Raw genomic sequence first — 13,633 nt, 5'->3', positions numbered from 1 at the left:
ACAATGCAACCAAATACAGAAACACGTTGCAAATACTCACAACGCAACCAAATACAGAAACACGTTGCAAATACTCACAACGCAACCAAATGCCGAAACTCGCTGCAAATACTCACAATGCAACCAAATACCGAAACTCGCTGCAAATACTCACAATGCAACCAAATACAGAAACGTGCTGCTAATACTCACAATGCAACCAAATACCGAAACTCGCTGCAAATACTCACAATGTAACCAAATACAGAAACGTGCTGCAAATACTCACAACGCAACCAAATACAGAAACACGTTGCAAATACTCACAACGCAACCAAATACAGAAACACGTTGCAAATACTCACAACACAACCAAATACCGAAACTCGCTGCAAATACTCACAATGCAACCAAATACCGAAACTCGCTGCAAATACTCACAATGCAACCAAATACCGAAACTCGCTGCAAATACTCACAATGCAACCAAATACAGAAACGTGCTGCAAATACTCACAATGCAACCAAATACCGAAACACGTTGCAAATACTCACAATGCAACCAAATACCGAAACTCGCTGCAAATACTCACAATGCAACCAAATACAGAAACGTGCTGCAAATACTCACAACGCAACCAAATACAGAAACACGTTGCAAATACTCACAACGCAACCAAATACAGAAACACGTTGCAAATACTCACAACACAACCAAATACCGAAACTCGCTGCAAATACTCACAATGCAACCAAATACCGAAACTCGCTGCAAATACTCACAATGCAACCAAATACCGAAACTCGCTGCAAATACTCACAATGCAACCAAATACAGAAACGCGCTGAAAATACTCACAATGTAACCAAATACAGAAAACAGGCTGCAAATACAACGCAACCAAATACAGAAACATGCTGCAAATACTCACAACACAACCAAATACCGAAACTCGCTGCAAATACTCACAATGCAACCAAATACAGAAACGTGCTGCAAATACTCACAATGCAACCAAATACAGAAACACGTTGCAAATACTCACAACGCAACCAAATACCGAAACTCGCTGCAAATACTCACAACGCAACCAAATACAGAAACACGTTGCAAATACTCACAATGCAACCAAATACCGAAACTCGCTGCAAATACTCACAATGCAACCAAATACAGAAACGTGCTGCTAATACTCACAATGCAACCAAATACCGAAACTCGCTGCAAATACTCACAATGCAACCAAATACAGAAACGTGCTGCAAATACTCACAACGCAACCAAATACCGAAACTCGCTGCAAATACTCACAATGCAACCAAATACCGAAACTCGCTGCAAATACTCACAATGCAACCAAATACCGAAACTCGCTGCAAATACTCACAACGCAACCAAATACAGAAACACGTTGCAAATACTCACAACACAACCAAATACCGAAACTCGCTGCAAATACTCACAATGCAACCAAATACCGAAACTCGCTGCAAATACTCACAATGCAACCAAATACAGAAACGTGCTGCTAATACTCACAATGCAACCAAATACCGAAACTCGCTGCAAATACTCACAATGCAACCAAATACAGAAACGCGCTGAAAATACTCACAATGTAACCAAATACAGAAAACAGGCTGCAAATACAACGCAACCAAATACAGAAACATGCTGCAAATATTCACAACACAACCAAATACCGAAACTCGCTGCAAATACTCACAATGCAACCAAATACAGAAACTCGCTGCAAATACTCACAATGCAACCAAATACAGAAACACGTTGCAAATACTCACAACGCAACCAAATACCGAAACTCGCTGCAAATACTCACAATGCAACCAAATACCGAAACTCGCTGCAAATACTCACAATGCAACCAAATACAGAAACGTGCTGCTAATACTCACAATGCAACCAAATACCGAAACTTGCTGCAAATACTCACAATGTAACCAAATACAGAAACGTGCTGCAAATACTCACAACGCAACCAAATACAGAAACACGTTGCAAATACTCACAACGCAACCAAATACAGAAACACGTTGCAAATACTCACAACACAACCAAATACCGAAACTCGCTGCAAATACTCACAATGCAACCAAATACCGAAACTCGCTGCAAATACTCACAATGCAACCAAATACCGAAACTCGCTGCAAATACTCACAATGCAACCAAATACAGAAACGTGCTGCAAATACTCACAATGCAACCAAATACCGAAACACGTTGCAAATACTCACAATGCAACCAAATACCGAAACTCGCTGCAAATACTCACAATGCAACCAAATACAGAAACGTGCTGCAAATACTCACAACGCAACCAAATACAGAAACACGTTGCAAATACTCACAACGCAACCAAATACAGAAACACGTTGCAAATACTCACAACACAACCAAATACCGAAACTCGCTGCAAATACTCACAATGCAACCAAATACCGAAACTCGCTGCAAATACTCACAATGCAACCAAATACCGAAACTCGCTGCAAATACTCACAATGCAACCAAATACAGAAACGTGCTGCAAATACTCACAATGCAACCAAATACCGAAACACGTTGCAAATACTCACAACGCAACCAAATACCGAAACTTGCTGCAAATACTCACAATGCAACCAAATACAGAAACGTGATGCAAATACTCACAACGCAACCAAATACCGAAACTCGCTGCAAATACTCACAACGCAACCAAATACAGAAACTCGCTGCAAATACTCACAATGCAACCAAATACCGAAACTCGCTGCAAATACTCACAATGCAACCAAATACAGAAACGCGCTGAAAATACTCACAATGTAACCAAATACAGAAAACAGGCTGCAAATACAACGCAACCAAATACAGAAACATGCTGCAAATATTCACAACACAACCAAATACCGAAACTCGCTGCAAATACTCACAATGCAACCAAATACAGAAACTCGCTGCAAATACTCACAATGCAACCAAATACAGAAACACGTTGCAAATACTCACAACGCAACCAAATACCGAAACTCGCTGCAAATACTCACAATGCAACCAAATACCGAAACTCGCTGCAAATACTCACAATGCAACCAAATACCGAAACGTGCTGCTAATACTCACAATGCAACCAAATACCGAAACTCGCTGCAAATACTCACAATGTAACCAAATACAGAAACGTGCTGCAAATACTCACAACGCAACCAAATACAGAAACACGTTGCAAATACTCACAACGCAACCAAATACAGAAACACGTTGCAAATACTCACAACACAACCAAATACCGAAACTCGCTGCAAATACTCACAATGCAACCAAATACCGAAACTCGCTGCAAATACTCACAATGCAACCAAATACCGAAACACGTTGCAAATACTCACAATGCAACCAAATACCGAAACTCGCTGCAAATACTCACAATGCAACCAAATACAGAAACGTGCTGCAAATACTCACAACGCAACCAAATACAGAAACGTGCTGCAAATACTCACAACGCAACCAAATACAGAAACACGTTGCAAATACTCACAACGCAACCAAATACAGAAACACGTTGCAAATACTCACAACACAACCAAATACCGAAACTCGCTGCAAATACTCACAATGCAACCAAATACCGAAACTCGCTGCAAATACTCACAATGCAACCAAATACCGAAACTCGCTGCAAATACTCACAATGCAACCAAATACAGAAACGTGCTGCAAATACTCACAATGCAACCAAATACCGAAACACGTTGCAAATACTCACAATGCAACCAAATACCGAAACTCGCTGCAAATACTCACAATGCAACCAAATACAGAAACGTGCTGCAAATACTCACAACGCAACCAAATACAGAAACACGTTGCAAATACTCACAACGCAACCAAATACAGAAACACGTTGCAAATACTCACAACACAACCAAATACCGAAACTCGCTGCAAATACTCACAATGCAACCAAATACCGAAACTCGCTGCAAATACTCACAATGCAACCAAATACCGAAACTCGCTGCAAATACTCACAATGCAACCAAATACAGAAACGTGCTGCAAATACTCACAATGCAACCAAATACCAAAACACGTTGCAAATACTCACAACGCAACCAAATACCGAAACTTGCTGCAAATACTCACAATGCAACCAAATACAGAAACGTGATGCAAATACTCACAACGCAACCAAATACCGAAACTCGCTGCAAATACTCACAACGCAACCAAATACAGAAACTCGCTGCAAATACTCACAATGCAACCAAATACAGAAACGCGCTGAAAATACTCACAATGTAACCAAATACAGAAAACAGGCTGCAAATACAACGCAACCAAATACAGAAACATGCTGCAAATATTCACAACACAACCAAATACCGAAACTCGCTGCAAATACTCACAATGCAACCAAATACAGAAACTCGCTGCAAATACTCACAATGCAACCAAATACAGAAACACGTTGCAAATACTCACAACGCAACCAAATACCGAAACTCGCTGCAAATACTCACAATGCAACCAAATACCGAAACTCGCTGCAAATACTCACAATGCAACCAAATACCGAAACGTGCTGCTAATACTCACAATGCAACCAAATACCGAAACTCGCTGCAAATACTCACAATGTAACCAAATACAGAAACGTGCTGCAAATACTCACAACGCAACCAAATACAGAAACACGTTGCAAATACTCACAACGCAACCAAATACAGAAACACGTTGCAAATACTCACAACACAACCAAATACCGAAACTCGCTGCAAATACTCACAATGCAACCAAATACCGAAACTCGCTGCAAATACTCACAATGCAACCAAATACAGAAACTCGCTGCAAATACTCACAATGCAACCAAATACAGAAACGTGCTGCAAATACTCACAATGCAACCAAATACCGAAACACGTTGCAAATACTCACAATGCAACCAAATACCGAAACTCGCTGCAAATACTCACAATGCAACCAAATACAGAAACGTGCTGCAAATACTCACAACGCAACCAAATACAGAAACGTGCTGCAAATACTCACAACGCAACCAAATACAGAAACACGTTGCAAATACTCACAACGCAACCAAATACAGAAACACGTTGCAAATACTCACAACACAACCAAATACCGAAACTCGCTGCAAATACTCACAATGCAACCAAATACCGAAACTCGCTGCAAATACTCACAATGCAACCAAATACAGAAACGTGCTGCAAATACTCACAATGCAACCAAATACCGAAACTCGCTGCAAATACTCACAATGCAACCAAATACCGAAACTCGCTGCAAATACTCACAATGCAACCAAATACCGAAACTCGCTGCAAATACTCACAACGCAACCAAATACAGAAACTCGCTGCAAATACTCACAATGCAACCAAATACCGAAACTCGCTGCAAATACTCACAATGCAACCAAATACCGAAACTCGCTGCAAATACTCACAATGCAACCAAATACAGAAACACGTTGCAAATACTCACAATGCAACCAAATACAGAAACGTGCTGCAAATACTCACAATGCAACCAAATACCGAAACTCGCTGCAAATACTCACAATGCAACCAAATACCGAAACTCGCTGCAAATACTCACAACGCAACCAAATACAGAAACTCGCTGAAAATACTCACAATGCAACCAAATACCGAAACTCGCTGCAAATACTCACAATGCAACCAAATACCGAAACTCGCTGCAAATACTCACAACACAACCAAATACAGAAACGTGCTGCAAATACTCACAATGCAACCAAATACAGAAACACGTTGCAAATACTCACAATGCAACCAAATACAGAAACATGTTGCAAATACTCACAATGCAACCAAATACCGAAACTCGCTGCAAATACTCACAATGCAACCAAATACCGAAACTCGCTGCAAATACTCACAACGCAACCAAATACAGAAACTCGCTGCAAATACTCACAATGCAACCAAATACCGAAACTCGCTGCAAATACTCACAATGCAACCAAATACCGAAACTCGCTGCAAATACTCACAATGCAACCAAATACAGAAACGTGCTGCTAATACTCACAATGCAACCAAATACAGAAACACGTTGCAAATACTCACAATGCAACCAAATACCGAAACACGTTGCAAATACTCACAACGCAACCAAATACCGAAACTTGCTGCAAATACTCACAATGCAACCAAATACAGAAACGTGATGCAAATACTCACAACGCAACCAAATACCGAAACTCGCTGCAAATACTCACAACGCAACCAAATACAGAAACTCGCTGCAAATACTCACAATGCAACCAAATACCGAAACTCGCTGCAAATACTCACAATGCAACCAAATACAGAAACGCGCTGAAAATACTCACAATGTAACCAAATACAGAAAACAGGCTGCAAATACAACGCAACCAAATACAGAAACATGCTGCAAATATTCACAACACAACCAAATACCGAAACTCGCTGCAAATACTCACAATGCAACCAAATACAGAAACTCGCTGCAAATACTCACAATGCAACCAAATACAGAAACACGTTGCAAATACTCACAACGCAACCAAATACCGAAACTCGCTGCAAATACTCACAATGCAACCAAATACCGAAACTCGCTGCAAATACTCACAATGCAACCAAATACAGAAACGTGCTGCTAATACTCACAATGCAACCAAATACCGAAACTCGCTGCAAATACTCACAATGTAACCAAATACAGAAACGTGCTGCAAATACTCACAACGCAACCAAATACAGAAACACGTTGCAAATACTCACAACGCAACCAAATACAGAAACACGTTGCAAATACTCACAACACAACCAAATACCGAAACTCGCTGCAAATACTCACAATGCAACCAAATACCGAAACTCGCTGCAAATACTCACAATGCAACCAAATACCGAAACTCGCTGCAAATACTCACAATGCAACCAAATACAGAAACGTGCTGCAAATACTCACAATGCAACCAAATACCGAAACACGTTGCAAATACTCACAATGCAACCAAATACCGAAACTCGCTGCAAATACTCACAATGCAACCAAATACGGAAACGTGCTGCAAATACTCACAACGCAACCAAATACAGAAACGTGCTGCAAATACTCACAACGCAACCAAATACAGAAACACGTTGCAAATACTCACAACGCAACCAAATACAGAAACACGTTGCAAATACTCACAACACAACCAAATACCGAAACTCGCTGCAAATACTCACAATGCAACCAAATACAGAAACGTGCTGCAAATACTCACAATGCAACCAAATACCGAAACTCGCTGCAAATACTCACAATGCAACCAAATACCGAAACTCGCTGCAAATACTCACAATGCAACCAAATACCGAAACTCGCTGCAAATACTCACAACGCAACCAAATACCGAAACTCGCTGCAAATACTCACAACGCAACCAAATACAGAAACTCGCTGCAAATACTCACAATGCAACCAAATACCGAAACTCGCTGCAAATACTCACAATGCAACCAAATACCGAAACTCGCTGCAAATACTCACAATGCAACCAAATACAGAAACACGTTGCAAATACTCACAATGCAACCAAATACAGAAACGTGCTGCAAATACTCACAATGCAACCAAATACCGAAACTCGCTGCAAATACTCACAATGCAACCAAATACCGAAACTCGCTGCAAATACTCACAACGCAACCAAATACAGAAACTCGCTGAAAATACTCACAATGCAACCAAATACCGAAACTCGCTGCAAATACTCACAATGCAACCAAATACCGAAACTCGCTGCAAATACTCACAACACAACCAAATACAGAAACGTGCAGCAAATACTCACAATGCAACCAAATACAGAAACACGTTGCAAATACTCACAATGCAACCAAATACAGAAACATGTTGCAAATACTCACAATGCAACCAAATACCGAAACTCGCTGCAAATACTCACAATGCAACCAAATACCGAAACTCGCTGCAAATACTCACAACGCAACCAAATACAGAAACTCGCTGCAAATACTCACAATGCAACCAAATACCGAAACTCGCTGCAAATACTCACAATGCAACCAAATACCGAAACTCGCTGCAAATACTCACAATGCAACCAAATACAGAAACGTGCTGCTAATACTCACAATGCAACCAAATACAGAAACACGTTGCAAATACTCACAATGCAACCAAATACAGAAACGCGTTGCAAATACTCACAATGCAATTTAAATACAGAAACGTGCTGCAAATACTCACAATGCAACCAAATACAGAAACATACTGCAAATAGCACAGACCACAACGGAAGTGTTTCAAGGGGATCCCAACAAGTGACAAACCTGGTTGGGACATGCTTATTGTTCAATGTTTACTCGTCAGTGGTGTTGACTTGAAAGATGTGGGGTTTTTTGTGTTTATTTTAACATCCTGGTGCATTGTGAGTATTTGCAGTGTGTTTCTGTATTTGGTTGCGTTGTGAGCATTTGCAGAACATGTGTTGTCAAACTGATGAAGATGTTTTCTTAATTTGCTGGTGTTGTTTCTATTTACATGTGTTTTTTTCAGTTGCAGCACACGGAGATCTCTCAGCCACCATACCTCTCTCTTGCAGCGTCATCTCTTCTTTGATGACGTGTTTACTGGTGTGAAGGCGGGACAACCCGTCACTCACATTAAAATCACAGTAATAGCAAACCACAATGATCCAACTATTCAATCAATTCCAGATGGACAAAACCAAGTCCCACCCTGACTTTTTATGTTCAAAGCATTTACTGTACCAGGTAGTCCCCGGCTTTGTCTGGACAGCGCACACATCCATAGCTGCCAACAGTGTCTAGCGAGAAGCCATCGGACCAGGAGCTGGTGGACACACAGAGTTGCAACTGAAAGGAAGAGCAGTATGTAAATTTAGAAAGGAATATCATAATATTTTGTAACAAAATCTAGAGGTAAAACATGGTTTTCTGAACATTACAGCCCAAACATATCAAGTTTAAAGTTCATGTTGGCATTCATGATTTGATTATTTTAGATATTCAGCTAATATAGCTTTACAGATTTATTAACAGCCAAAGAGCCCAATCCAACCTTATTCTTGCTGAAGAGATTCTTCTTTTTGAAGGAGAACAGAATGACATCTCTGAAGTCAGATGGGTGTTTCACACAGGTATCCTCAGCACGATATTGAAGCACGCGGGATGTCTTATTGATGATCCAGTATGGACTATAAATGGAGAGGACAATTTTGCTGTTCACGTGAGACACATGCACACCGACATCCACGGTCAGTCCCTCTGTAGTGTCGCATGTGAAGCAGACGGAGAGGAACTCAGGCATGTCTCTACTAATTCTCATACGCCCAGTCCAGTTGCGACCTTGGTATTTGATCAAAACAAGTTCCATTATTTCACCGCTAACATTTGAATTCAGCACATCCGCCGCACTGCCCTCCTGAAGCTCGTAGAAGTCAGCAGAACCCTATGAGAGTTGTGATGAGGTTTTAATAAATGACTGCTGGCTAATATTAAATAGATAATAAATCATACTGATTTGAATATGAACATGTCATACACAAAGTTTGTGGTCAGTAAGATTTCTTTTAATTATGTTTTTTATTCAGCAAGGACAAATTAAATTGATCAAGAGTGACAAAATAGACATTTATAATTCCACAAAAGATTTCAAATAAATGCTGTTCTTTTGAGCTTTCTATTTATCAAAAATGTATTACGGTTTTCGCAAAAATATTAAGCAGCATAACTGTTTTCAACATTGACAGCATTAGCAAATGTTTCATGAACATCAAATCAGCATATTAGAATGATTTCTGAAGGATTGTGTGACACTGAAAACTAGAGTAATGACACTGAAAATTCAGCAATAATATTTAACAATATTAATGTATTTTTATTTTCAAATAAATAAAATATGTCTTGGTGAGCATAAGACTTCTTTAAAAAAACTCTTACTGACCACAAACCTTTGAATGGTAGTGTATGTCAAATGGGTTGTAGCATTTGTGTATTGAAAGTGCAATATTCCGCACCTCCAGCAGGTAGCGTATTGAGTAAGGTAGCAGGTTTTTGACAGTGACAGCTGGGTGCAGGTGGATGACATAAGCAGGGTCCCAGTCCCCTTCCCCATGGCTGGCAATGTGGCTGAGGTCATCAGGCACAGCCAGGGTGTTCACCACAAGTGGTAGGAAGCTGCTGTCTATGGCGGGGCACTGCAGCACTGCTTGAACCTCTGAGCTCACATGCACCTTTTCCTTCCATGCGATGCATGTGGATGATGGGCGATACAGATCTTCTAAAGGACCAACAGGCAGCAAGAACAGCTGACTCCTGATGGAATACATATAGCGTAGAATGTTACAACATAAAGCACAAAAAATACAGGTCGTTTATTTTACAGTATAGTGCAGGGGTGCCAAACACACCATCTGCAAGGTAAAAAAAAAAGAAGATTAAATTATGAAAAAAATAAAAAAAAATGTTTGAGATCATTTTTAATTTCATATAATATATTCTATTTTGAGCTACAGAGGGATAGGGTTGCAGAACTACATACATAACATGTTAGCTTTGTATTAAATATCACTCTGAAATGATTGAATAATTAAATCTAAAGTCATCCAGAGCAGTATGTAGCTTCTACTTTTCTTGTCAAAAATGTAGTTTGATTAATATTCTGTAATTGGTGATTTTATATGTAAATGTAATCTTAATCACCCCAGGGCATTGAAATTAGCAACCTGCAAGTGTTACAGTTTAGATTAGTTGATATGAAGTTAGTTCATAAAGAAGCATAAAGTTGATTCTAGGCTATTATTGTGCATAAACTCTACATGAGTACACCAAGGCTTAAAAACAATACGTTTGACAACCCTGGTATAGTGATTGAATTGTAATTATGCATGATATGTAGTCAAAGATCTTTACAGTTGCCACTCATGATATTTAACTCTGTGAATGTAATGTGAATGCAAAACGCACTCTAGACAAAGTAGGCAATTACACTTATCAGTCCATACCTGTAAGCTTCTAGGGGAACATGACACTCCTTCTCAGGCTCAGCAACCCCTACATTCACCATCACTCCAAGTTCAGAAGAGAACTTCAGAATGGCAAAGGGCACTGAGAAATGGTTCTTTATCTGTTAACACATAATTAACATACAGTTAAAGTGCAAAAAAAAATTAATGTCACATGATTTTAGCAAGGTCATTTTCATGAATGATTATTTCTTTATTCAGACAGGTGGACAGATGTGCGGTCTCTGCAGGTAAAGAGCAGACGAACCTGTAGGGGGGACCGTACTGTGATGACCTTGTTGCCCTCGCTGGCATCGATCTGAAGCAGTACAGACACCGCTTCCAGTTGCATGGGTCCTCTGACATTATACAGTCTGCGGCCAGGCTTTCCCAACGGGATATTTGAAATCTCACTGTAACCTGAAGGAACTGCACAAAGTACATTTTTTACAGTTTAGGATTAGGTATTGTATAATATAATATAAAAGTTGTAATTGTATGATACATATTGTATACGACCAAACAAAAAGAGAAGGAAAAAAACAGCAGATAATATTATACTTAAATATTATGATAAAAATTCTAAAACCTTTTCTGGTAAAATCTAACTGAACAAGTCTTTAAGTGAGCTTACTACATAAAAATGTTGTCTACTTGCATCAAAGGTAGGACAGTTCAATAAAATATTTTTAATGGAAAGGGGGGTCTCGCAAAACATACATAGAGTTGGGTCTTCTCAAAACTTTGAGTGACCTACCAAAACAGCATTTGGTCCCATTTTATATTAGGTGGTCTTAACTACTATGCACTTACATCAAAAAATACTGTATTGAAAAACACTTTTGCTGCTATTGAGGTGGATATGGGTGAGGTTAGTGATGGGTTTGGTGGTATGGATAGGTTTAAGTGTGGGTTAAGGTGTAAGGGATGGGTCAACAATGTAATTATAAATGTAATACTACAGATGTAATTACATGCAGGTATTTTAAAAATATAAGTACAATATAAAAACATGTATGTACACAATAAGTGCCCTAGATTCAAAAATTGAATTTACCTTGGCATAGTTAAATAACAAGAGTTCAGTACATGGAAATGACATACAGTGATTTTCAAACTCCAATGCTTCCTCCTTCTTATGTAAATCTCATTTGTTTAAAAGACCTCAGAAGAACAGGTGAATCTCAACATAACACAGACTGTTACGTAACAGTCGGGGTGTACGCCCCCAATATTTGCATATGCCAGCCCATGTTCCCAACATTATGAAAGGCATTAGAAAAGGGCAGAACGTCTGGATGTGCACAGCTGAATCAACAGACTAGGTAAGCAAGCAAGAACAATAGTGAAAAATGGCAGATGGAGCAATAATAACTGACATGATCCATGATAACATGATATTTTTAGTGATATTTGTAAATTGTCTTTCTAAATGTTTCGTTAGCATGTTGCTAATGTACTGTTAAATGTGGTTAAAGTTACCATAGTTTATTACTGTATTCACGGAGACAAGAGCCATCGCTATTTTCATTTTTAAACACTTGCAGTCTGTATAATTCATAAACACAACTTCATTCTTTATAAATCTCTCCAACAGTGTAGCATTAGCCGGTTAGCCACGGAGCACTATCAAACTCATTCAGAATCAATGTAAACATCAAAATAAACACTATACTTACGCGATTAGACATGCTGCATGACGCACACTTTATAAAGATCCATTTTGAGGGTTATATTAGCTGTTTGAAATTTTTTTATGCTGTTTAAGGCAAGCGCGAGCTCTTGGGGCGTGGAGCACACGATTTAAAGGGCCACACACCCTGAATCGGCTCATTTCTAATTATGCCCAAAATACGCAGTTAAAAAAATTAATAAAAAAAAAAATCTATGGGGTATTTTGAGCTGAAACTTCACAGACACATTCAGGGGACACCTTAGACTTATATTAAATCTTTTTAAAAAAAAGTTCTAGGGCACCTTTATTTTAAATGTAAGTACATAGTAGTTAAGGCCACCTAATATAAAGTGGGACCCAGCATTTTTGGACATCATAGACATGCTTAAACTTTCTAAGATAGCATTTTTGGGCATAATATGCACTAGGTAAGCAGCTTAATAAGTTTTGAGGCACAACCCAAGGCATTTGTACAGTTTACGAGGTGTATACTGTATCTCCCATGTTACTGACCTATGCTGAGATTGAATAAGCAGCTTTCCTGCCTCTGCAGGGCGGACAGTCGTGATGAACGCTCAAAGGATGAATGGTCTAAATCCACACTTTTATCCACAGCCAATTCGTGCAGTTTACCCGGTGAGGATGAGCCAAACAAACGCAGGTTAGCGCTGTGCTGAACAATGAGAGGAATGCCTAATGCATTGCGAATGGTGAAAGGGGATTTCTCCTTGAGAGATCGGTCAAAAGTGGAGGCTGTGCTCTCGGAGAATGCCTGACAAGAGAGAAATGAATAAACAAAATTAATTTTTATATGTATAGCATACACTACTGTTCAAAAGTTTGGGGTTGGTAAGATTTTCTTTGTTTGTTTCTGAAAGAAGAAATGCTTACCAAGGCTGCATTTATT

At 39.3% G+C, this 13,633-nt stretch overlaps 1 protein-coding gene across 5 annotated transcripts in view; it reads right to left on the bottom strand.

Moving 5' to 3' along the window:
• vps13c (vacuolar protein sorting 13 homolog C) overlaps window positions 1-13,633 on the bottom strand; it is a 68,460-nt gene that overhangs the window by 15,303 nt on the left and 39,524 nt on the right. For all 5 annotated transcript variants that reach the window (XM_067399551.1, XM_067399553.1, XM_067399552.1 and 2 more), the window contains 6 exons: window positions 13,240-13,498; window positions 11,320-11,480; window positions 11,052-11,173; window positions 10,065-10,362; window positions 9,107-9,496; window positions 8,797-8,901 (listed from right to left, as the gene is read on the bottom strand). In XM_067399551.1, coding sequence (XP_067255652.1) covers window positions 8,797-8,901; window positions 9,107-9,496; window positions 10,065-10,362; window positions 11,052-11,173; window positions 11,320-11,480; window positions 13,240-13,498 — 1,335 coding nt within the window. The remainder of the gene's footprint in view (window positions 1-8,796; window positions 8,902-9,106; window positions 9,497-10,064; window positions 10,363-11,051; window positions 11,174-11,319; window positions 11,481-13,239; window positions 13,499-13,633) is intronic.

This window comes from Chanodichthys erythropterus, chromosome 11, assembly GCF_024489055.1.
Source record: "Chanodichthys erythropterus isolate Z2021 chromosome 11, ASM2448905v1, whole genome shotgun sequence".
Classification (NCBI taxonomy): domain Eukaryota; kingdom Metazoa; phylum Chordata; class Actinopteri; order Cypriniformes; family Xenocyprididae; genus Chanodichthys; species Chanodichthys erythropterus.
Note: the sequence above shows the minus strand (reverse complement) of the source record. Positions and strands in the feature narration are given on the sequence as shown.